The sequence below is a fragment of the Cygnus olor genome, assembly GCF_009769625.2.
Source record: "Cygnus olor isolate bCygOlo1 chromosome W unlocalized genomic scaffold, bCygOlo1.pri.v2 SUPER_W7, whole genome shotgun sequence".
Classification (NCBI taxonomy): domain Eukaryota; kingdom Metazoa; phylum Chordata; class Aves; order Anseriformes; family Anatidae; genus Cygnus; species Cygnus olor.
The window spans coordinates 2,151,781-2,176,973 of NW_024429078.1; the positions used below are offsets into that span (position 1 = coordinate 2,151,781).

The 25,193-nt window shown below is 44.9% G+C and overlaps 1 protein-coding gene across 4 annotated transcripts in view; it reads right to left on the reverse strand.

Annotated features, from left to right (window-relative positions):
* Positions 1-25,193, reverse strand: part of LOC121063018 (protein FAM219A-like) — a 123,567-nt gene that overhangs the window by 13,855 nt on the left and 84,519 nt on the right. For all 4 annotated transcript variants that reach the window (XM_040543328.1, XM_040543329.1, XM_040543326.1 and 1 more), the window contains exon 3: positions 2,437-2,539. In XM_040543328.1, coding sequence (XP_040399262.1) covers positions 2,437-2,539 — 103 coding nt within the window. The remainder of the gene's footprint in view (positions 1-2,436; positions 2,540-25,193) is intronic.

Consider the following 25,193-nt stretch of genomic DNA (forward strand, 5'->3'; position numbering starts at 1 on the left):
CTCAGGAGAAGACTCAATGGCGAAGGGAACCTGGTATCAGAGGCCGGATTTCAGAAATTCATATAAGTAATACTGAAGAACAATGGCCTTGGGGAAGGAGGAGGAAGTGGGGCAGGGACAAAGAGAAGCAATACACTTTGAATGAAAGAAGGAAAACATATTTGATGAGGAGAAGAGCAAAAAAGGGGAAACGGCTTTAGCTTCTTCTCCTATAGAGCCTGGAAGAAGCCAACAGTTCAGACATAAAGAGCAACTAGAACCTGGATGTTTTGCAGTGTATCCCACTGGAGTCTCTCATTGTACTGCAGCCTTGTGAACAAGGTTGTGACATTTCTGCCTTCCTGGGGTTGCCCTGTCTATGGCAGGACAGAGCAAACCATTCTGAGGTATCGTGAGGGCTGTGCCCAGAGTGCTGCTTGGTTCCCAGAAAGCCAAGGGAGCTGGGGGATGAGGAATCATGGGCCAGCAAGAGCCTGTGCCAGGCATCTCCCAGCTCTCCATATGGGAGCAACGGAGCTTGGCTACATCTGCTACTAAAGCAGTTGCTGCAAACCTGTGTTTTTCAGATCCCAAAGGAAACTTCTAAAAGCTGTGTGAAAAGTAACTAAGAGATGTGAATCTATTGCCAGCAGGCTTAGCTTGTCTGTGCAGGGTTCTCCACATCCCTGAACACTGCTCAGCTGTCCATGGATGGAATAAAATTGAGCTGGCTGTTCTAAAGCTTTTGTCAATGGTCGTCAGTGCTCTACCCTTCCCAAACCAAATCACTCTTCCTTCCACTGGCACCTCTGAAACAGCAGCCCCTCCAGGCAGAAGTAACTAATTTTACAGGTGGGCATCAGCACTTATCCTCTCTCCCTTACTATCTTCCCCCACTAATTTCAGTGTTTCTAAATCTCTAAAGCAGCAAATCTGCTACTATTCCTCTTGGGAAGCTATTGTGCAGCCTAATGCCAAAAGAATCCAAGTCTTCCCAGCTTGCATTTGGGATACAAAGAGGAGCAGTGGGTACGGAAAACCCAGCTGGGCATTTGCAGAATTTCTTACTCCCAGTAAGGGCCTAGCACCTTTACGTGGTCTCAACAACCAAATTTGGAGCAGTGAGCAGTGTAGCATACTTCACCAACATTGCAGGTGCTTACAAATAAAACTTGACAAAGTCCTGGCATGATTTATGACTGCTGTTGTGGGTTTTGGGAACTAATTTGAAACAAAGAACCTCATCTGTTGGATGTGTTGCACAGAGAGAGGCTCTCACCTACAGCTCCCGTTCTACTTAATATATGGTAATCCATGCAAGTTTCTCATTCATCAACAAAAACACAGCTTTAATGCAGACTCTGCTGTCATTTTAAATAAGATCCTCCAATAAAAATTGCCACCTTTCTCATAGCATGCAAAGAGTGCAATCCTGTTGACTCAGTGGGTTCCTGCCCCTGAATGTAGGCAAACAATACACAATTGTACTGATGCCTGCATGGAAAAAAAAAACAAAAACAAACAAACAAAAAACCACCAGAAATACTCTGAAAGAAAGTATTCGGGTAAGAACTTCTTTGTTTACAGAGGTTTGTAGCACTGTCTGATACTGTCATACAGAGATGAGCCAAAGCAGCCCCAGCAAAGTATGACCATGCTGTTTGCAGTGTGGAGGAGGTGTATAGCAAAGCACGCAGAGATGAATTATACACAAGCCTTCATTAAGTTAATCAGTATGGGGAAGAGGGCATTTTCAAAAAGAAGCAGGGGAACTATTGGGATAAAAGCAGCCAAGTCAGAACTAAACTCTAAAACAGTTTGCTGTTACATGAAGCAGCACTGTACGCTCTCCCGCTGGTAGGATTACAACGTTACATGAGGATGCCCAGAGCATTCGAGACAAACATATCAAACCTCTGATTTTCACAGAATGATCGAATCACAGGAAGGTTTGGGTTGGAAGGGACCTTAAAGATCACCCAGTTCCACCCCCCTGCCATGAGCAGGACACCTCCCACCAGCCCAGGTTGCCCAAAGCCCCATCCAGCCTGGCCTTGAGCACTGCCAGGGATGGGGCATCCACAGCTTCTCTGGGCAGCCTGTGTCAGTGCCTCGCCATTCTTACAGTAAAGAATTTCCTCCTAACATCTCATCTAAATTCTCTTCATTTAATTTAAAACTGTTCCCCCTTGTCCTATCACTACCTTCCCAGGTAAAAGCCGTTCTCCAGGCTGGGCTCCCTCTGCCTCCTGCAGCCTGTATTGTCACTCGTCCTGGGCCCAGCTGTCCCCACGTTCCCCCATGGGACAGGATGCAACACAGCACAGAGTGTTTGGGAAGGGCCATCACTGCTCTTGCCGTGTATTTGTAGGGGAATAGCAATGAATGTTGTTCTTGTCATCTTAAGGCCATTAGGGATTACAGCTTAGAGCACAGCTGAGTTTTCCAGTCCTTTACCTTGTCCGTGCCATCACGTTGTTCTTCTTGGGCTGCTGATTAACTGGGCTGCCCATGTTGCTGTTCTTCAGGGAGCCCTTCCGAGCCAGCTCCCTCTGTTTCTCTGCATATGGGATACAAAGGGGAAAAGCAAAATTAGGGCACCAGCCTGGCAGGTCACCATACAGCTACAGAAACCCAGATTTGATTGCAGCAAAAGGGATTGCAGAATTAATAGCACAGGACATGAGCACTCCATCTCCCAAGCAGACACAGCAAAGGCCGGAGGAGCTGTGTCCCGTTGTAGCCTCCAAGGTCCCTAGGGGCTAAAGCTCATATGCCTTGCCTCGCAGCAGCCTGCTGACCAGGCCACACCACGACAGCCATGGAGCTTCTGGATGCAGACCAGGACTGTCCCGCTAAGGCTGAAGAAGGGCAGAACCCCTGCCTCTGTGCAGCTATGGGCTCTGAGACTGCACTGTATGCTGGGCAAGGAAATTTATCCTTTTACATTTTCTCCTATTCAGGCTGCCACTGAGGGGCCCAGCTGGGACAGAAAAGAGCCTCCGTCAATGCAGTACCATCATTTAGTGTTAGTCCAGCCTAGCTTGACACCATGCCTGAGTTATTACCACTTCCCTGGCTGGCAACTCAATGGACTAACACACCCTACAGCAGAAAACGTTGCTGCCTCCCTGTCCTGGTTTCAGTTAGAACAGAGTTAATTTTCCTCCTAGTAGCTGGTAGGGTGCTGTGTTTTGGATTAGGATGAGAAGAGCGCTGATAACATGCTGATGTTTTAATTGTTGCAGAGCAGTGCTTACACCAAGCCAAGGACTTTTCAGCTTCTCGCTCTGTCCTGCCAGCGAGCAGGCTAGGGATGCAGCAGGAGCTGGGAGGGGGACAGACCCAGGACAGCTGACCCAAACTGGCCAAAGGGGTATTCCATACCATCTGACGTCATGCTGAACAATATATAGGGGTGGCTAGCCGGGGTGGAGGGGGGGGCCGGCTGCTCGGGGATAGGCTGGGCATCGGTCAACGGGTGGTGAGCAATTGCATTGTGCATCACTTATTTCGTACACATTATTATTAGTAGTACTATTATCATTATTATACCCCTTCTCCTCCTGACAGCCTGTGATGTCCCCAGTGTGTCTTCCTCTTTTATCTCACATTGAATCTTGCGAGCTTTATTTCTTTATTTAAATAAAATAAAAAAGCTGCATGTTGTGCAGCTGTATTTTTAAACAGGCTATTGTTTGCTTAGTTTTCAAAGCATGTTCTATTTGCTGCTGAAATGTACCTTAAACCTCTGACAGTATGCGGGGCTTTCTTTGTGTATTCATTGCAAGAGGGGATTAAAATTAGCTTCTCGTTTAGGAGAGGCTATTTCTCTTCTTAATAACTTCTCACCACAGGATCATAACCAGAGTTCAGGTCCAAAAGCTAAGCCTTCTGCAGGAATGCAGCATTTGTGCTGTATTAAATCATCCCTGCCTCCAGGATAGGAGGAATAGGAGCCCATCTATGATGGGCTGTCATATAAACTGATATTTAATTTTCTGATTCAAAGCAATCAGTTAGCAATTGGCCACAAAAGCTGAGCTAACTGCCCCAAACTCATCCTGTAATGCCAGGCAAGTCTGGTAGGGAAAAGCAAAGTGAGACCAGCAAGGCAGGAAAAGGCCTAGTTAAAAACATTCTCCAGAGCGTGAGAAAATGCTGGAAACTACTTTTGTGTCATGCCTGAATAATAGGGGTTTACCAGACTGCTGGCTGGGGAACCTGAATAATGAATTCATTTTGCTTCTGCTTCCCCTGGGGTGTGTGAAATGTGCTGATATATTTTTCTCTTGCAGATTTTATTCCCCTTGGAGAGAAAAGCACCTGTTGCTTGTTGTGGGAAAGCTGCGTGCCTACCCAGGTGTGCAAGTGTGAGATAGGCCAACTCTGTCCTTACCACAGGGGTAAGAGCAAGGAAATGTGTCCACGGCCGCCTTTTCTGACAGATGAACAAGCGGCAGAGATGCCTAGATACTGTGGCTGAGGAACCTGCAGAGAAGAGTATATACTCATACAAACCATGCCCAGCGCTGCTCCTGCTGACAGCAGAGGTAAATAAAAGCTCATTGAAGTTGGCAGGGGAAGGACCAGACCTATAACTCTCTTTGGCATGAGCAAAAAAGAGACTGATACAGTATCGAAGTCAAAACCTTAAATCACAGTAATTTCTCATGACTGGAACTTGCAAATGCAGTGGTTGTCTTTGTCTCCAGAAAAAAAAAAAAGGCTGGTATTTTGCAGGCCATGTGAATGGTGCTATTCAAACATAGAGGGATAAAGTGGGATTTTATGGAGGCAAAGGTTTACAACCCTAAATACAAAACAGCTTCCACACATCTACACCAGGAGCTCTAGTGGCTGACCACAAATATGCAGTGCTGTTACAATATACAAGTTATACAAGTTGCCAATACTTCAAGATGCTGTATAATTCACAAAAAGCACCTGACTCAGAAACAAGGTTACAGATTTCATTTTCTGTCAAGACACTTCAGGCTTGCCTGAGCCTTTTAAATGTACTGCTGCTCTCTGATTCCTATTGATTACTCACTACAAGCACTAATGCTGTTTTCCAATTCAGATTACTCATTCAGTTGATGAATATGAGCTTTAGCTACGTCTTCTTCCTTCAGTAGGTCTCCCCATGACTATTTCTCTGCTCTTACTGAGTGATAATTTAATGTGTGAGGTTGAATGATAAGACTTCTCCTATTTAACCCCTTCTTTCACTTACTTAGTGGCTTGGAGCGAATATTCCCAAAGCAATAGCACTGCAGGAATACAGTGTCATTGTCACATCCATGCTTGTGTCCCCAGACAAATTTCTTAATCATGAATCAACAGTTCAGCTCCCTTTTGGATGCTATGAATACTGAGTCCCTGGTGGCCAAAAAGCAAAAAATAGGAGGGAGAACAGGAGCTCTATCCAGCTCTGGGGTGACAGGACAAGCTCCTGGAAGATGGTAGAGATGTGTATGAGTCACTTCAGGCTTGGAGGCAAGGAAACGAGCTAACCAAGTCTTACAAGTATTATGAACTGCTGCTACTTCCACCATCAACCAAAGGAGCTGTTTGAGTGCCAGTTTCCTGAAGTAATTCTGAGCAGCCTTGCGCACCAACCATCAGGTCCATGAGAATGGTGGGCTTTCAGTGCCCATTTTCTGCTTGGTGTTTCCTCCTGGCCTAGCAGGTGAAGTTGGTGAACTCCATTTATAGGTAGCGAGCTCTTTTCCAGCTCATTTAGTTTTAGCTCCCAGATGTTTGTTTTAAGGCCAGAGCTCCACATGGTAAGTATCTAAGCTCCTTTTAGAAATGTGATTGACTTAGGCAGTTCAGATGATGTTACTGTCAGGGTCCGACATGTTTACAAAAAAACTATAAATTCACAAATAAGTCCTCGTAGAAGCTGCAATCAAATGCATATAGCAGCATGTGGGAGTGTGGCCATGGGGGTCGACAAGCCCCATGGCTGGTGATAACATCGGACTCTTAACGATGAGGCCATCAGGAATGTAAAGAGTTCAGAGGGAACAAAGAAGGGTGATTCAGGAGACGCCTTGCTGTCTCGGGTTGCCTGTTCTCCAGCCATTAAGGCATGGAAGTTGCTGGGAGTTTGCTGGTTGCCAGGCAAAGTTGTTGACTAATGAATAGTTAGTGGAAAAGGACTGCTGTGGGGCGAATGGTATAAGAAGGGAGCCTGTCCTCAATATAGGGTGATGAAGTTATGCCTCAATAAGAGAGAGATGAAATTATGCCCTCAATAAGAGAGATTTGAAGTTATGTCATCAATAAAGTAGTAGCAGTTACTGATCCTGAAAGAACCCTGGTGTTCGTGTGGTCATTACGCCACAGCAGCATGGTAAAGAGAAGGTGAGAGAAGGAACAACCTAGTCTTGAAAAGTAAACAGCATTTTTCTTTACAGGCTGCCCCATACTGGCTGATGTTAGACCCAAATGAGCATGAATCCCAACACCACCACCCTCCAGTGACCCAACTGTGCTAACCCTTGTGTGAAAACTGGGAACCAAGTCCTTGGGCAATTCTCAAGGTTAGGACTGCATGAAAAACAAAAGTGCTCTTTCCTTCTCAGTATCCCAGGCTCTCTGGTATGGTAGTCAAATATTCCCCATTGGACTTAAATGGCACCTATGTTCCTGTTTGTCTCCCTAAAAGCCTCAAGGCCACAGCTTGAAACATGAGGGGCATGGTCCAACCACAGAGGATAGGCTTAGTTTGTCTTCTGCCCTTGGCAACTTCTGGCACTGGCTATGCAAAGGCTCTCCATGTCTGGGACTGCCTGTGCTGCCCGCGGTATTCCAGTATGTGCAAACAAACTTCCAGGAAGGCAACACAGCCTGATGGAAAATCGATGCCGACCCTACAAAACCACCTAATTCTGGGCAACTTTCAGGCACCAGGAGAATGAGGAACGGTTGTTAACAGGCACTGGTGCCAAATACAGAGAAAATGGGACACACAAGAACAAATGAAGGAATGGAAGACTGTGATTCCCAGACACCAGTTATTTTGTGCCTGCTGAGTTTGCTGTTTGATGCTCAGTAAAAAGCTAATACGGCAGAGATACAAGGTGAATGACAGAGACTTGGAGATTGGGAAACCAGAATAAAACAAGGCTGTTCTCCAGCTATTTCAGAGAAATTTCTAACTGCTGGCAGTAAAAGGGCAGTATAATAGCAGAGCTCCAACAATGCTCTGAACGTGGCATTTGCAAGTATTTGAAATGAGTTGTTCAGCTTTCATTTCACTTGGCTGTTATACTTTTTATCATTGTACCTAGTGAAATATTCACACCCATGTGGTTTGTCATCCCCTTCCCATGAAGCGGTTGGTTATGGGTGAGTGAGCATACTGTAAGTACAGATGTGATGGCTTGCAGAGCCAACAGGCAAGCAATTCCAGCAAGGCTAGTAGAGATGGGGGTGAGACAGCTTCAACCAAATCTGAGTTCCTGCTGGCTTTTCACTAATTTTCCAGACAGATGCTTCCTGTGCACGACAGAACATAGGAGGCTGGGAGGGTATGAAGCAGCTGGTATGTGCCTTTAACATTAAAAAGTATGCTCAATTAGGAGTCTGAAGGTCATGTCTGATCATTAGTAGGGCTGTTGTGTTGGGTAATCTACCTGGCTCCACACTCGAGTGGAGCAAACTTTTGTTTCAGTGGAGAGCTCAGAGAGCACAGGCAGCTATGCGTTCAGCCTGATGCACTGGGGATTGTGGCTGCAGCACTTCCTCCTAAGCCAATCCTGGACATTGTGTTGGAAGAGGAAAGTGTGGAGTGACACACACGTCTGTGCGTGTGTGTGTGTGTATGTGGGGAGGGGTCCAGGATCCTTTCAATACCTATATACACCTCTGAATAGCAGGAGGTGCAATGTAGAATTGTTACCTGTTCAACTGGCTGGATGTGTCTGGTTCCTTTGTGACAAGGGAAGATAGCAATGGAGCATGTGAAGCAGAATGAACTTACATGAATGTGTCTATGTAAAACATCAGAGCTGAATAAATCATTACAATCATACCTCTGGATTCAGTATTTAACAAAATCATAACCAGTTTTAATTACAATTTCCCATTTTTTGTTTTTAAATGGAATTCTGAGCAGCTTTTTGGTACACATTGCTATGTGTGACATTGGTTTTGTCTACACTCTATCCTAACCAGAAACGTTAAAAAATAGCGTACATTTTGGTCTCCTGCAGAACTGCTCCTTTTGCAGTATCAGGCAAAGCAGACAACCCAGGAATTTGGTGAGCATCAGCTCATGCTATGCTGAAGATCTGTTTGGAGGGTCTGAATCCCCAAATCCACGCTTCCCATTTATCTCAAGATGCTGACTCTGGCTATGTTCAAACAGTTTGGGTTGAGAGTGGTTTAGGATGCTGTTGTCTCTCACTGCCACAGTGCTTGACTGTGGGTATCCTCATCTGAGGCAGCCTGATCAGCACAAATGCTGTTTGGTGGCAGATGAGGCTGATTTGCTTCCTTAGCACTGTGGGTTGGAAGCAGGCAGGCACTGCCTGCTCTTGTCTTTTGGCCGAGAGCTGCTAGCTGAACCTCACTACCTCAGCTGCTTGTGAACCTGCCTAGGTGGGAGGAGACGGGGCTTCCTGCCATGAGGACTGTGCGGTGTGGTTCCATGGGATTTGATGCAGTGGGAAGACAAAGAGAAATTCATCCAGTGTGACAGAGTTGTATTTTTCCATCTTCAAGATCTACAAAATGAGATTTTGGGATGTATTTGTTTTTCTGTCCCCCACTGTCAGTCAAGACCGTTTCAGAGGCTGAGGACTGCAGCAATTCCCTGATGAATTCCTCCTTCTCAAGCAAGCCGAGAATTTAAATTACACAGTAAATAAAATTAATCTGTCTGTTCACATCCCGCTGAATGATCAACAGAGTCATGACCAAACGGAGGGAGAACGAACAAAATGCTGACTTCAACTTTCACTTGGAGACCAAGTCCTGAACCCAGCTCAGAGCATCATTCAGCCCCGGGACATCGGCATGCATCTACTTAACACTGAAACCGTCCCGAACTTTCACCACTGACAGAGAGCGTTTGGCAGCTGGGAGCGTCTCTCCTTGGAGAGATTTCAGGGCACACTTCAGTAGGGGCTTTGCCTGCACGCTGAGAAGTGCTGTATAGAAAGAGAGGTAGATGAATGCTGTGTGCTGCGGCTATGCCGGTGCCGACAAGGGCTGTGCTCCCTGGGGAGATTTGGAGCGCATGTGTGTGAGTGGTGGTTTTACTCAGGTGGGCAGCCGAGTTCCACCACGGCCACTCTCTCACTCCCCCTCTCAAAGGGAAAAGGGGAGAAAATACGACACAAAGAAAAGACTCTTCACATAAGTAGGGGGTCAGATAGCTAAGTCATCCAGCTCCCATCTTGGGAAAGTTGTGCATGACAATATTTTTACCCAAAGCACCTCATTTTTGCTGACCCAGACAAACTTGTGGAGATTAGCAAGCTATGTCTAATTGTGAGAACTCTCAACAAGAGTGGGCATACAAATCTGTCCTCCAAGGTCCCTCCTGGACCAGGTTTTAAGCACCCATGTAGCTGCATTTTCTTCTGTTTTGCTGCTTTGGCTGCTGCTCTGTCCCTTTGGCACGACTGAGAGCTGGCACAAACCCTGCCGGGCAGTGGTTTTAAGCTCCCCTGAAGGCCTGATCAGAGACAGAAGTGGTATGCAGTACAGTACAGACACGATGTTTGTGTCTCTTTTCCAAGGATGCAGCTCTTAACTTCTAACACAGGAGCTCCTACAACAAGCAGTCAGTGCACTGCCTGCGCAGCAATGCAGGGCTAATGTGAGAAACAAAGTTGTGTTTTTGCAATAGAAGGTGTTTTTGCAGTGGAAAATTCCACTAACCTTGCATATTCAAAATGATTGTGTGGCATAGCAGTGTGGAGCATGTTAAGCAGATAAGGGGAAGGTCCCACTGTCCCAAAATAAGGAGGATAGCTAAGAAAAACAGGATGAACAGTACGAAATCAGTAAAAACAAAAATCGCGGGCCCTCTAGTCACGAGAGAAGAAGGAAAAAAAAGGAAAAGGAGAAATTAACGGTTGGTCAAATCAAATTGTACATATATGGTATAGAAGTGTGTCGACTAGGTTGTGAACCTGTAGTACTCAGCCAATGGGGAAACGGGAGAAATCAGGTGTCGGGTAATAGGGAATATAAGGTTATGATAAACTTTTACTGTGTGCTCCTGCTTGCAGAATGCCTGCCATTGTAATCGCAAATAAAATAGTTTCACAGAAGGTCCTTTCTGAAGAAAATTATTGAGATTTTTCTCACACTGACTCCTGGGGAATGCTCTTCTGAAGTGCTGGCTCCACAAGTTAGAGAGGTTTCTGTGGGGCCAGGCTGATGTTACTATTTGCATTTCCCTTCAGAAAACACACACTAAACTAAGTGCCATGCTTTTCCTTAGCACAGAGGAGGACAGGTAAATGGCTGCTCCAGTCCCAACCAAAGCTAGAATCCACTCACACCACAAGCGTCTCCAAAATTGGCTTTATGTTCCAACAGCATGCCCCTGTACACTAGACGCGTTGTCCCAGCCCCAAAGCTCATTTATCTGACCTTCACGTGATTATAGGAAAGAATGACTTCTCTGTTTATATCCATTATTGGGCTCTGACATGAAGGAGAGCTGGGTATCCAGTGCAACTAGCTATCTAGCAAAGGAAACCTTATAGCTGTAAACATTAGGGAAATAATTTACTGTTTTGAACACAGCCCATTTTACCTCTTCATGGCATGGTATAATCATGAATCACCTTTGTGAAGCAGTAAGCTATATTTTACTGATGGGAGAAACTGTTTAACTGCTTTACCTTCAAGCCATGTAAAGCGTCTGTGGCAGCAGGGAAGCAGAAAATGGGGATTCCTGGCTCCCCATCCTCTCCCTGCTCTGTCTCTGCAGCCATCTTATTTAGACAGGTTGTGACTATGTAGCAGCAGGCAGCAAATGATCTCTCTTCAGCTTTGAACATCTATCTGGGCTGATTTCAAATGCATCTGTTGTCGCAGCTCCCAGCTCACAAGGGCATTTTGTTGTGATTCAGCTAGTGCTTTTTCACTTATTAAAGACTGAGATTTTTATTCCTAATGGCTGCAAAATACCGAATATAAAGATTTCATCCATCACTGTCAAAACTGGAATGTATGAACAGCATCAGTCTTATTTAAATGTATTTTTTCTTCTTGCACATTTACCTTCAGAAAGATATTTTTGGGGTATTTTCAACTATTTTTCAAATAGTTTTCCTACCAGCCAAAAGAACAAAGTTAGATACCTGGGGAAGTGCTCGCAACCTGACAAGCCCAGCTAAAAAGTTTCAGCTTATAAAGTGAACTCTAAAAAATATAATCCATAAATCTGAGTTACTCTCTCCCTTTACATATTTTAAAGGGACAAAGAAAATTAAGTTATTTCATCCGGAAAGACTTCTGCAAATGCTCCCTCCAACATCATTTCTACTCAGATGAATACAGGTTTAAGACAAAGTCATTTGCTTGTCCTGAGTCTGTTGCACAGTATATTAGATAAAAAAAAATAAAAAAGTAGTCTATTAAATGCAATTTAATTCTTATTGGTAATAGCTGTCTTCATTTAAAGCATCACTTATGCTAAAGGCACAGCAATAATCTACCAGAGAAACAGAGTCAATCTTAGTGCCCACATCACATTTGTTATGGTCCTGAAGTTCTCTGCAGGCAGAGTTCAAAGGGGCTCACGCTGGAGATAACAGCAACGTACAGGTAGAGATGAGGACAGTTCTTAATATAAAACCCTGATGTCAGGCCCATCCAAAGCTGCGGTATAGCAGTGCCATCCCGATGTCACTCTGCTGGCCACCCCGGTGCAGCTGTCATTCACAGCCACAGAGGTCAGGTGCTAAAGCACTGCTGGCCTGAGTGAGGTTTCACACTGCTTTCTGGGGGCTGTAAAAAGGAGTCCAGGTGAAGGGGAGGCAGGTACAAACTAGACTCTGAGTGTCAGACCCTGTGTTTCAGAGCTCCGCGTGTTCCCAATCCTCTTGCAAAGAGTCAGACTTCTGTCTTGCCACACCGAAAGACCTGATGTGATCCCATCGACTGGCAAGCGCATCCGCCTCCCCCTAACAGCCGGCAAGGGAGGTTTTTGCCTCTGCCCCCCAGCTGCCTACTCTCCCCACTGCAGCACTAAATGAGATCTTTCCCCAGGCTGCAGCTGTGGAGCCCCTGCCACTGACCCGCTCTCTTCAGTGACCCAGTGAGGCAGAAATGGTGGCAGGCTGACACTTCTACCTCCCTCCCTGATGGGCAGCTGTATTCACCGAGGGGAGGAAAAATACCAGCTCGGATTTGCTTATCAGAAGACCATTAGCTAAGGATTTTCTACAGCATTTCTAAACAAAGGAGAGGAGGCAAGCAAAAGCAATATGGGAATTATTGTAATTTCTGTGCTCATTGCATGCGTGGGTCAGGTTTGTGCTGGGCCATGGTGTGTGTATATTCAGCTTCACTTGGCAAATACATTCTTGTGAGCTAAAAATCTCCTACTGCATATAAGCATGAGGTTGATTGCTGTATAGTTACAGGTTTGTCTGCCTGACCGGAGTTGGAGCTGGGATAAAAGGAACAGAAGAGTTGTAAGAGTAGAAGAAAGGAGAGAAATAGCCTGAGGGTCTCAGCAAGCAAGATTTTAGTGCAGTAGCACTATGGGACTAGAGAGTGTGTATATAAGACATAGTTCCATGCCTGAGGAAATTAAGACAGAAAACAGAATGTGCGTAAGCAGTACAGGCAGCTAAAACGGTAGGTGTTTCAGTGATGTACAGCTCCTCTTGGTTCCAACTGCAGTTTGAATTATCTTTCAATAATTAAGATTTACAACAGGCTTTAACTTCTACCCGCAGATTCTTAAACACAGCAAAAGTGGGTTGAAGCTAATGATGAAAAAGCGGAGCGAGGAGGGTCAGCTTTTTTTTCCTGACAAAAACACTGAACTCCACCAGTCAGTGTTAATTCCAGTCCTTTCAAAGGACTTTATAAAAATGACCTTCAGCCAGGCGGTGCTGCCAGGTGGACAGGAAGGGGTGAAGGGGAAGGAAGGGGATTCAGCAGCGGGATGTGCAAGGAACAAAGCTACAGACTGCAATCTAGAGCAGAAGATGTGAGGAGTTGTCGTAAGGCATGGTGGTATTTCAGAAAGCCTTTGCAAAAACACAAGGCTGTTTTGTTTTTCTTTTTGGTATGCATTTTTTAAAGAAACTAATCTGCCTGTTCATAATCTGTTTTGAATCAAGAACTCATTTCCATTGCAAACCAACTGTGTGCAGGGTAAGCAGTAATTGTCTTTTATGTCTCATTATTTCCCTCTATGGAAGATTCAACAGCTCAAAGTCACACTACATGTCAAATTACCCCGGGGACAGAAAGTAGGGGTGATGGGAGATGGGACTGGCTGTCCTGGAGACAACTTCAGTGTGAAACTCTCTGAATGCACAAACTGGAGCAGGGAAATGAACCAGTTCCCCCAAGGCAAAAAGTTCATGCGAGTGCAGGGAGGATGAAGCAGCCATGGTGTACACACCCACCCACACCCACAACCTGTTTAATAACTCTCAAGCCTAGAATTTCTTTCTCACACACAAGATGCTGGAAAGAGCCTGGCTTTTGCCAAGACCCAAACAGAAATAGCTGTAATGTTCAGATTTCCTGATAGTCTCTCCGCCCCACTGATTCTGGCATGCGCAGTGCTCAAGGAGGATGGGGAAAAGCTGTGAGTAGAGGGAAAGGGTGGCAGAAAACACTCTCTGCTTTCAACGAGCCTTTGTGGCTGCTAACAGCTGCACTTGCGAGGTGATCGGAAGGGCAACACCACGCTTCGGGGAATAAAAAGCCTTCAACTTCTCTCTGGTCAGCACCAGCAGAGATGTGGAGGAAGCCCTTGGATTGACAGCCTTGTCCTTTCCAGGGATAGCACTTAAGCAAAAATTTGGGGGCACTGGGATGTGCCAATCTGTCTTCAAGAGGTTCTCTCCCTGAGCAGTGTGTGCATTTTCCGATCACCAACACATAACCCAGCAAAGCCAGCTGCGCAGGGAGACGTGCCCTGACTTGGAGCACGTAAGGACAAAAACTGAGGAGAGCCAGAAAAACAACTCAAACTGGCATTTTTGCATCCTCTGTGTCTGTTCCCCAGGCGCCTTAAGTCACATTGGCTCAGGCCAATGACAGGAACAAGGTTTCCTCCTACCAGCTCTACAGGGGCCAGTAACATGTAAGGGAGAGCAAGCAGCATCTCCTCTCCTGAGCATGCTGATGAAGCTGTCTGAGCAGCTCTGACAGCATCACCTCTGCAGCAGCCTCGGGTGGGAAAGGCACAGAGAGCCTTCACTCTTCCACGTCCCTCTGGAGAGGATGGAATCAAAAACAGGGGGCAGAAAGGCTTTTCTTCTGTAAATTAAATTAATTTGATGCTTAAAGCCGGTGAACTGGAATAAATAGGAACCCAGCAAAGTACCCCTATTGTTTCTGTGCTGGTGCGGGTGCTTTGTGGCAGTGGGTGCTGCTGCTCTGGGCTGGTTCTCTCTGTGGCAGGGCAGCAGCTTCAGATTTATTGTTTGGAAGCCAATAATGAAATTTTGCTCTTTGAGAGTACAAATTTCAGAAACACAGACAGGAAAACTTGGAGGTTAAAATCTATCCCATTTGGTGCTCTAGAATGGCCTCAGTGGCTGTATAGTTTTCTTACTTTACTTCAAGAGTTAAATGCACCCTGCTTACTTTGGTTCACCTTGTGGAAAATCCTACTTAGGATTCACTGCTGGCTCCATAATCTGGTCGTCTGCATAGATCTCAGGACAGTCAACAGATGTCTAGTGATGACAGTGCAAGGTGCTAGGGACCTGGCAAGGCATCATCCTGAGAGAGCTTGCGTTTACCAGTTACATCTGACAGCCTCCAAGTGAAGTCAACAATTACAACTAGGATCAGCCAGCTAAAATGATCCCCCTAATTTTCTGGCTCAGAGCAGACTTTGGTACCTAAAAATGTCTCACAACATTGTGGGGCCAAAGGAAGAAGGCACAAGTCAGTGCCTGAGCAGATTGCTACCATGGGGCACTCCCTGCCTCTGGAAGCTCTGAGGACCAAGGCCACCAGCCTGGGGTGACTTCAGCACTGCTGAATAGGCAGAGGGATACGTGTTTAGCAAGCCCTAGAGGTTTTCAAGGACTGCCCCAAATAAAAGGTTTTACAATGGTGGCCATGTACAAGTCCTGATATCAATACTTATCCTTTTCTTCCACCTAACACACTGCCGTCTCCTCCACGGGTCACAGCCCAGAGTACTCAGACTTTCAGCAGCTCTGTTAACCACTGCTAAAGGCCAACTTGAGTGCTAACTACATGATGAGTACAGTACTCAGGAAGCAAAAGTAAATAATTTGTTGAGGTGAAGGACCACAAGAAACATACTCAAGAGTCTTCAATTTTAGGTCTTCAATATTCTTTGCTTAGTTTTTCACAATTCTGTGATTCTGCCTCTGGATAATAGAGCTGGTCTATGAGGTCTGGCAAGTTGCTTTTGTTGTTGTTGTTGTTGTTGTTGCTGTATCCTGTGTTAGAAAACTTTTAGCATTATTCTGTAAACTTGTTAGATATCACAATCAGCTTTTCATAAGCATCTCTTTGTTCCAAAGACTCCGAGATCATGAAAGAGAATTTCTTTCTTCTGTGCTATAAGCAATACATCACAGTTTGCTCCAGACCAGCATTCATTTTTTCCCAAGAGAATCTCTGCACCTCTAACAATGTTGAACACCTGCCCACTGCCTCCACTCCTGCCCTAAATTCCTCTAAGAAGATTCACTAAGAAGTGTTTTTTAAGTCATCAAAATAACAGACCTCATTCTTCAGGATGAATTTTAACTTCTTCTGCTTAAAAAACGCTCCCCCCATTCTGCAGAAAAAAAATACATGGGATATAAATGGGAAAGAACACAGAATGGGAGGATTCAGCCACTTTTTTATTTTTTTTTCTTTTCTTTCTCTTAATCATTTGTGGCAAGCAACACGTATGGATCTACATGTGATGGGGCTCTGGGTCATGATCTTTTCTTGCAAAGTCCCCTTAATAACCCAAATTACAGTGGAAAAAAAATCCTTCTGCCAAGTTGAGACTGAACTGCCTTTCCCAATGGCTGCTGGAGACATCAGCAATGCTAAGAAGAGCCCAAACTGGTCTAAGAAGTGGAGCTGTTGTACAGCTGCATTAGCAGGTGCTTGTTTGTCATCTGTGCTGCACCTCATGAAAACTTGCACAACCATCTTGAATTTGTTTCTGCTTCGTAATATTCCATTGCTACCCTTTGTGAATGCCCTTGTTCTGCTAGGACACAGTGAGTGCAAGAAATTAGGCTGCTTGCTGGTATTAGAAGATCACTCGACATTGAGAAACATGGATAAAATGCCAGTCAGGAGACATCTGTAAAAGAACAAATTACCCTGTCTGTGCACTGGAGTCAGTCAGAGGTAAAAGCAAAGGAGAAAAATAATTTTAATATATTCTTAAATGTAATCACTGTACAATTGGGGAGGTTTACTGGATTAAAGAAAAAGAATAGAGCAATAAAAAAATAGAAAGAAAAACATTTGTAACAGAGTGAAAATGAAGCAGCAATTGGGTTTCTCTTGTTTACCAGTGGACCTCATGTTTATGAATGAGGACTGCTCTGTGCCAGTGCACTCAAGTTACCTAAGTCAACCTCTGCAAATCCTGCTGGGTTTGTGTTGGGATCCCAAAAGAATAACTAGATAGGACTTAGAAAGGATATGACATCTGAAAAAAATAACTGGAAGTCAAACCAGGAATGGAATCATAGGAAGGTTGGAAGGCACCTCAGGAGGTTTCTAGCCCAGTGCCTTGCTCAAAACAGGATCACCAACTGGATCAGACTGGGCTGCTCAGAGCTTTATTCAGTTAGGTTTTGAAAACCTCCAAGGATGGAGGTGACACGTCCTCTCTAGGAAAAGATTTTCTGTGCTTGACTCTTCTTGTGGTGAAAAAGGTTTTCCTTAATTGCGATTAAGGTGTGAAAAGAAACAGGCTGGGAACGAAGTACCCATCAGATGCTGCAGGCAATTGATTGCCAACTTGGCCATGTTGGTATCGCTCCTCACTGCCACAAAGGAAGTTTCTTACAATGTCTTTCCACTCCTCTTACAACTCTCCAGATTATCCTGTCATCCTCCATCTGATGGTCATAACCAGGTAAATGCAGACAGTTTTTCCCCCTTTATTCCTGCCCTTTCCTCTTTCTCTGCCCTACCCTGAGGCAGAGGGTACAGCCATAATGTGTCCATAACACCATTTTCTAGGAAGGTGGAAACTCCTGCATTGCTATGACAGTTTTATTGCAGACACAAAGAAGAACACTGTCAGCAAAGGACAGGAGATCACCTCCTTGTGTGGCTGATCATCCCCTTTCAATGAAGGGTAGCAAAACACTTTATAAAGCCAAAGCCAAGGACTATCCTGTACCTTAGCTCTTCTGCACACAGGCAGAAGTGAGTCAGTTATGTGAGGCATTAAGAACATAGCATCTGACTGCACTGAAATATCTACGTCACGGTTTTGTTTCTACATTTTGCAATTGCTTTACGTCGTCCTGCCCCAAAGATCAGAAGCTGAGTAAAGCCACATTTCAGCCTGGTAGTTAAAGCATTCAGGCAGAGAAAGAACTTGAATCTTCCATGTTCTGACTGAAAGTCTCTATTAGCTAAACAAGGCAAAGATGTTTTGTGTCTTGAGCCTCCCAATTTTTTCTAGCCAGAAACACCTTGCAAATTAGACCCAGATTTGGGAATACTTTCGGAATGAGCAAGTACATATTCTTTCAGTGAATGTACAAAAACAAAGTGCTAGGGTTTATTGAAGACTTTAAGCCCAAGATACCTGTTTCTTCTTTAAAAATTTTAAACAAAACCTGAAAATCTTAATTTTAAAGAGCGGCCTCTGTTCTGGACTCAAACTACCCATGCCTGACAGCATCACTTTAAATATTAAATATGCTAGCCTTGCTCAGGATCTATTTTTAACACTGTGTCATTTAATATGTCAAATACTGCTTGTCAGATCAACTTATACAAAGTACAATTGTCTCAATTGTAATCTTCACCTCTTCTCCCAAATTGCTAGTCTTACAACTAGTATTTTAAATAAATCAAAGCAAATCTTTCTTTTTTTGAAAATCTGCTCTTATTTTGGGCCCGGTAGTGGAGGCAGACCGAGAGGGGCTGTTTTCTGGCACGATGTTTCCTGGGAGCTCCATTGCAGTGAAGGAACTGCCAGCAGCCCGCAGCTCTGAAACAACTGGTGTGATCAAATCTCTCTTCTCATAGCCAGCTCACAGTTTACTCATGGCAGAAAGCACTTTTAAGCTCCTGAACTTCAGCCTGCTGAGCTAGATGGGAGAGTGCATTGTTCCTCCAAAAGACATCGACAGCTGCTGACTTGATTGTACCATTTCATAGCAGGGAGCAAAAAAGTGGGTATGTGTGTAGGTTGTTTGGAAAAAGAAGGAATTGTCTTGCATTTAGAGCAAAAGGTAGAAAAAATCAGTTACAGTAAACTTAACATGATGACTTTGGGTTTACAATAGAATTACCTTAACACCCTGTAGAAGATTTATTTTATTGTGCTATAAAAAAGTGTTACTTTAAAGATGGAATTGAAACAGTTCCCCGTCCACAGAGGCTTAGGCTGAATCAATTCAAGCTCTTCTCAGGGTAAGAACTGAGGGAAGAAAAGGGCACAGAGTTAAGTACCAGAGCAGAGGACAGAGATGAAAGAAAAAGATTTGGGCAGAACCCACAGGCAAGAGGGACACGGAGTGGAAGGCAGGAGCTGGGAAGAGGCAGTGGCTGAGGTGTGCAGTCATGAAACATGAGGATGAACTGTTTCACTGAGAGAGAAAGCAGGACGAAGCCTGGGAGAGGAGCAGTTTGCAAAGCAGAGGGGAGAGAACAGGAGTCCACCACTAGTACTGGCCAAGGCTGGAGGCAGGGAGGAGCAGATCACAGGGATTATAAAGGAGAAGTTGGAGATGACTCTGAGCAAATGAATCTAGCAAGCTGGATCTACCTGGCAAGAATGTGTTTGCTATCCTTCCTCTCCCCTCTTATTCAGACCTGGAGAAAGGAACACAAACGTTGTCTGTGGGACATGCTTTTTCTACAGGTTAATTTAGAAAAACAGTTTGGGGAATACTCATATGTTTTAAAAACTGATGAACAAATTCTGTTTCTCCTTCTGGAAGAGGTTTCACAAAGGGGACTATGACTGTTTTGCACAGTACCTGACTGTGATGCCTCATTTCCATGAATGATGCAATAAATGCCTACCCTCAGCACAAGCTTTTCAGCCATGATTCAGTCAGTAATTAAAGCTCTTTAAATGATAGCTGTGTTTAACAACTGGCGAAATGGGATCAGACTGTCCAATTACTGCTGTGACTTTACAACTTTTTAAATAAAATCTTATCTTGGTAAGTATGTGGCATCTATAAAAACAGCTTTATTTTCCTTCAGCGAGACCTGCTTTATAGAGAATAGCTGCCAAGCGGAACAAAAAAAGAGCTGTGCCAAAAGCTTGAGGTTTGAGAGAAAAGGAGGAGAGGTGCCAGAGGGGTTTCTGCATGCAGCAGAGCAGAAAGACTGCAACTGGTACAGGCTGTGGTCCTTCCTGAAGAGGCCACCTGTCTCGTTACTTCCAGGGGTGAAGCAGCTGTCAGGGTACAGGCGAAGCTCCCTCTCAGTCCCAGCCAGGGCAAGATCCATAAGCCTCGTTGCACAACTGCCCCCACTGTCTGCACTGCAGCCTCATTTCTATTTCTAAAAGTTCTCCATAAAGGTGTTGGTGTAAAAGGTGGGAGGGATCTCTGACCTCAAACTTGGATCCTGAGAACAGCTGGAGATGCTGTAGAATCACTTCCATTGGTCTGCTAACCTAGGCAACAGCCTCCTTTGTGTGTGCCCACCATAGGCCCATGGAGCAACATGCTCCGTGACCTGCTTCAACCAGCCCTCTTCCCTCCATGAAGCACTGTGAAAGAAACATGCTGATTCCCCCACTTTGGGGAAGCTCTTCTCCCCAGCCCTCTGAGCTGAAACTGATGGACACGATGAAGTCCAACAGTTGCTAACTGAGCAAAAAAAAACATGTTTAGTTTGCTGCTGTTGCTCCAATCCTACCTCTTGTCCATCATTTGGTACATCTTCCTCACTGACACCATAATAGCCTGGGCACATGGGTGGTGCTTAGCTGCACTGCTGTACTGTGCCTGGCACACTGCGACTCTGCTGTGCACAGCTTGGTGCAATGCTGGCTGCTGTAAGTGGAGACAAGACAGACTGTCCCCAGGTTCAGGGCAGAAGGGCTTCTTGAATGTTCCTCCGTTAATGTTCAGCTCAGGTCCATTTCCAAGACCACTAGGGTACCCTCACCTAACAAGGACCCTGCTATTGCCAGGACACAAATATTGATGACATCCTCATCCATTCTGCTTTCCCACTGTAGCACATTGAGATTGGAAACTCTCCTGAGTCTCTGAAGGATCCTTTAAGATTTCAGAGAAATGACAAGAAGTTTTCAGGGTGCTGTGAGCATCCTCCATGAATAAGGATAGCAGTTAAAGAACATGAATTGCAGTGAATTCCTATACCAGCACAAGCCCCTTCCCTTTGAGAAAGTATGTGTTATTTCTCCATAATAGAGCCCTGGTCTGCTGACAGAGCACTTTAGCCCCAGAATTCAATAAGCAGGCAGTAACCTTTCCCAGTTAAGAGCTGAGTGTGCAGCACAGAGAAGACAAAGGGGGAGCCCACACCACTGAATAGTCAGAACAAATTCAATTAACTGTCAGGTACAGTTTAAGGCTCATCATTAATAAATCAAACAATTAAAAAAAAAAAGCATCATCCAACCTTGTCTGTGGACGTCGTGGTCTGTTCTGGAGCCAGTTTACATTAATTACACTGGGCTCTACTTGCTTCCCTTGACTGCTACACAGAAACTCATCTACCTGCAGAGATGTTAGAAGGAATTATAAAAATAGTCAGACCGGGGGAAGTGTTTCCTTGCAGAGGGCCAGAGGAGCAGGTGGAACCTACATTTGAGGACACAGGGCTCTGTGAAGCCAGAAAACTTAGTCCTATCATCCCTTTCCTGTGTTGGTTCTGCCGAAGGTGTCAGCACCTGAGTGGGCAGCTTTGTTAGCACAGCTGATGTTAGTCTTTTTAATGTCAGGAACAAAGTGCACATCATCTTTGGGGGTGAACACACTTTTAAATGGGGTCTCTATTTGCTTCACAGAAAGCAGCGATGAGAGCAATATGCAGCATGTAGTGAGACCTCTGAACAGACCATGGGCTTATCACTGCTGGGGTGATGACTGCTGTGGTTAGGTTCTGCCAGGGTAGTTTTTATTCTAATCACTACTTCAATTACTGTGTTTTTCCCTCCTTCTATCAGAGACTCTCAGTAATTTGCTTAATTTGTTTACCTCACAACCTACTGCTAGTGAAATAAGCAGGACATGATCTGAGCTACTTCTTACATTTGTGACAGATTATGGCAGGTCAGGGCAGTGCAAAAAAGAGAACCTGTAATTTACAGCTCTGGTCTTCTGCTTCAAGCACAAAACCTCCATTCAGATGCTTTGGCACATTCTGATTACAAAGTGAAATAACTTGTGTAGAAGCAGATCTCCAGGATTAGCTCACTTTCCTGGACTACCACATATGTTTATACTATAAAAACTCCGAGGCTAGAGGATGGCCAGATACTGCCCATCAGAATAATACAGCTAGCTCATAGCCTCCTCCTACGCGACCTTTTATCTGAAGCCATGTTAGTCAAGACTGTTGTGTGTGATACAAGATGTGAGTGCACGTGTGTCTATCGGCTGGTGAGGCAGGTGGGTACGCAGTGACTTGTCACAGGAGAGGTGCACGTATGATGGAGGAGGGCTGGGAGGGGCAGTAAGACCCTGGTGGGCTGGCATAACAAATTGAACAGCAGTGACAGAAAGACTAGGATCATTTGGTGTAAATGTAAATCATGCCACATCGTGCTCGTATTTATTTGTCCACGCTTTGCTTTGCTCCTGGCTTTGCTGACTGGTACTTCCCTTCCCTCTGTCTCATCCACCTACACACATCCTCCTGCCCAGAGATCTCTGCTGAACCCCACTGGGTTGCTCGATTCCAGTTTCTCTTAATGGCTTTACTGTTTACTGGTGCCTGTGTCAGCTACAGCATCTCACACACCTCTTCCTTTCTGACCCTCTATTTCTCCTCTAGCTAATCTGCAATAACACGCCTGTCACATCTGTTTTTCTGCCCTCATCTTTGCCACTCTGTCTGCAGACAGCCCTACTGCCCTTAACGTGATGCAGCTGTTCACTCTCTTATTCCCTTCCAAACAGCCTGGAGATATCCTACAGGAAGGATGCTGCAATAAATCTGTGTACACAATTTCTCTTACAAATGGTAAGAGTAATAACATATGAAATAATGTTTAAATAAATTCCTCCCAGCCCCAGGAGACCTCCGAGTGGTAGGCTGCACTTCTGTCTTCATGAAGAAAATCAATAGCAGTGCTATATTGCCACTGCACTCTGGCTTCCACATTACTCATCCCCCCTCACCCCCCCCCCAACGTACAGACTGTGTTCAAGGAAATGGGTGCTCCCAAGGGAGGAAAATAAATGGCTTTGTGCACTTAAGGTAATGATGTCATTTGAGGTCACCAAACAAACAGTTATGGATACGGAAATCTGCAGTTTTGTCAATAGAGCTGGAACTTGAGGACCTAGCTAAAGAGATACAGCTTTTTAATAAAATGTTTCCCTAATTTACTTACAGAGCTTCTTCCCAGGAACAACAGCTGCTGTACCTAATTAACATAAATCGCCTTGTTACAGAAGAACAACTGGGAATAGTACAGTACTTGAGGTACTGACAAAAAGATACACTAATGGCATTGATTTGTCCAGTCTACTACAACCTTCCCTTATTATTCTACTTTCTGTATTGAAACACTTAGAAGTCACAAGCTGTGAAGCAGACTGGGAAGAGATGATGCAGAAAAGAAGCCAAGGATGCAGACAGGTACCAACCCATTCAGACTGCACAAGAAGCTTGATACCTGCTCCCTTTGGGATGGCATCTCCCAGAGCCACTTTTTCATCTTGACCTCTGGCAAAAGCAGCACTGGAAGGGGGTCTCTGAGTGAGGCATCCTTTTGAACAGCACTGGGACAGGTTACTCCACTGTTCATTTTGTGTCTCTTCAGTGGATCTGCTTTAGAACAAGTTCTGAACCCATACACAACCTTATGAGAGTGGTTCAATAGCTACACATGAGTTAAATAACTACACATTGAAAGATCAGTTTCAGAAGCAACATGGAGAGTTAAAGGCAGCCTGTCCTTTACTGGGCTAGAGACCATCTGTAAAGTTTCAACCAGAAATACACGAATTTTGTTATGTTGAACCCTGAGGGCTTTGTAGTTCTCAGCTCATTGACTGATATTCCCAGTACTACTCCTCCCTGACAGTATGGCAATTTAATATCTGCCACGAATGCACAGCAGCAGGCTGGAAGGCAGGAGCCAACACCAAAGCTTGTGCTGTTAGCCTCTGTCCCCAAGTGGATTATTCCTTTGTTCACTCCAGTCTCCACTAAGATGGGGCCCAGCCATAAATTAGATCCTTAGTTTTTTTCCAACTCAAGCACACCAGGGAACAACATGCTGAATTTCCTTAGGACAGGATTTCTGTTGCCATTTCACCCTTACCAGAGTTGCTTGCTGTAAATGAACATCATTCAAGTTAAGTGACTGAGGTTTCAGAGAATGTTGTTAACAAGCAGAAATTAATACAATAGCACAGGAGAAGTAATTTGGTGCTTGGAAGTGGACACGTGATTGGTGTCTCTGTGCAGAATCCCTGTCCCCAGCTAGAGACTGCGAAAGCCAGAGATATGAAATCCTCTCCTGCCATCAGGTAAAATCTTAGGGTGTTTGTACATGGAGAAGTCCAGTGATGGAGCGATGAGCAACAGGTAGGGATTGGGCCCATTCCCTCACAGCCTGGTTACGTCTCCGTATGTCACACTCCAGTGCTGGGTACCACTGGGTTCCCTTTTAGCAATCCTCTCAGCAAGCCCCTCAGCTTAAGCAAGACCTGCAACAGCCTCTTGCAAAATTCAAGGATAATCCTGGTCAACCCCTACTGTGGCATTTGTCTCAAAAGGTATTTGGATAATGCCCTCATTAAAAGGCTTTAACTTTTGGTTAGCCCTGAAGTAGTCAGGCAGTTGGACAAGAAGATCTTTGAAGCTCCCTTCCAACAGAACTATTCTATTCTATTCCAGCATAGATGAAAAAATATTTTATTTCCTGCTATCTCTTCCTCATTATCCAAATATGCTTTGTATACTTATTGCTGGATTTGACAGGTATTATAAGATTATACCATACAACAGGGCGATATAAAACTTAACTGGATATCTGCAGAGTGCTTTGAGCTTAAAAGGAGATATGTGTTGTGGTTTAGCCCGGCTGGCAGTCAAACACCACACAGCCGTTCGCTCACCCTCCCCCCTCCCTCTCCGGGATGGGGGAGAGAAACGGGAAAGTGAAGTCTGTGAGTTGAGATAAAGACAGTTTATTAAGACAGGGAAAAGAATAACAACAATAATAATAATAATAATAGTATTAATAGTAATAATGCGTACGAAATAAGTGATGCACAATGCAATTGCTCACCACCCGCTGACCGATGCCCAGCCTATACCCGAGCAGCCGGCCCCCCCCCTCCACCCCGGCTAGCCACCCCTATATATTGTTCAGCATGACGTCAGATGGTATGGAATACCCCTTTGGCCAGTTTGGGTCAGCTGTCCTGGGTCTGTCCCCTCCCAGCTCCTGCTGCATCCCTAGCCTGCTCGCTAGCAGGACAGAGAGAGGCTGAAAAGTCCTTGGCTTGGTGTAAGCACTGCTCTACAACAATTAAAACATCAGCATGTTATCAGCGCTCTTCTCATTCTAAACCAAAACATAGCACCCTGCCAGCTACTAGGAGGAAAATTAACTCTGTCCTAACTGAAACCAGGACAGA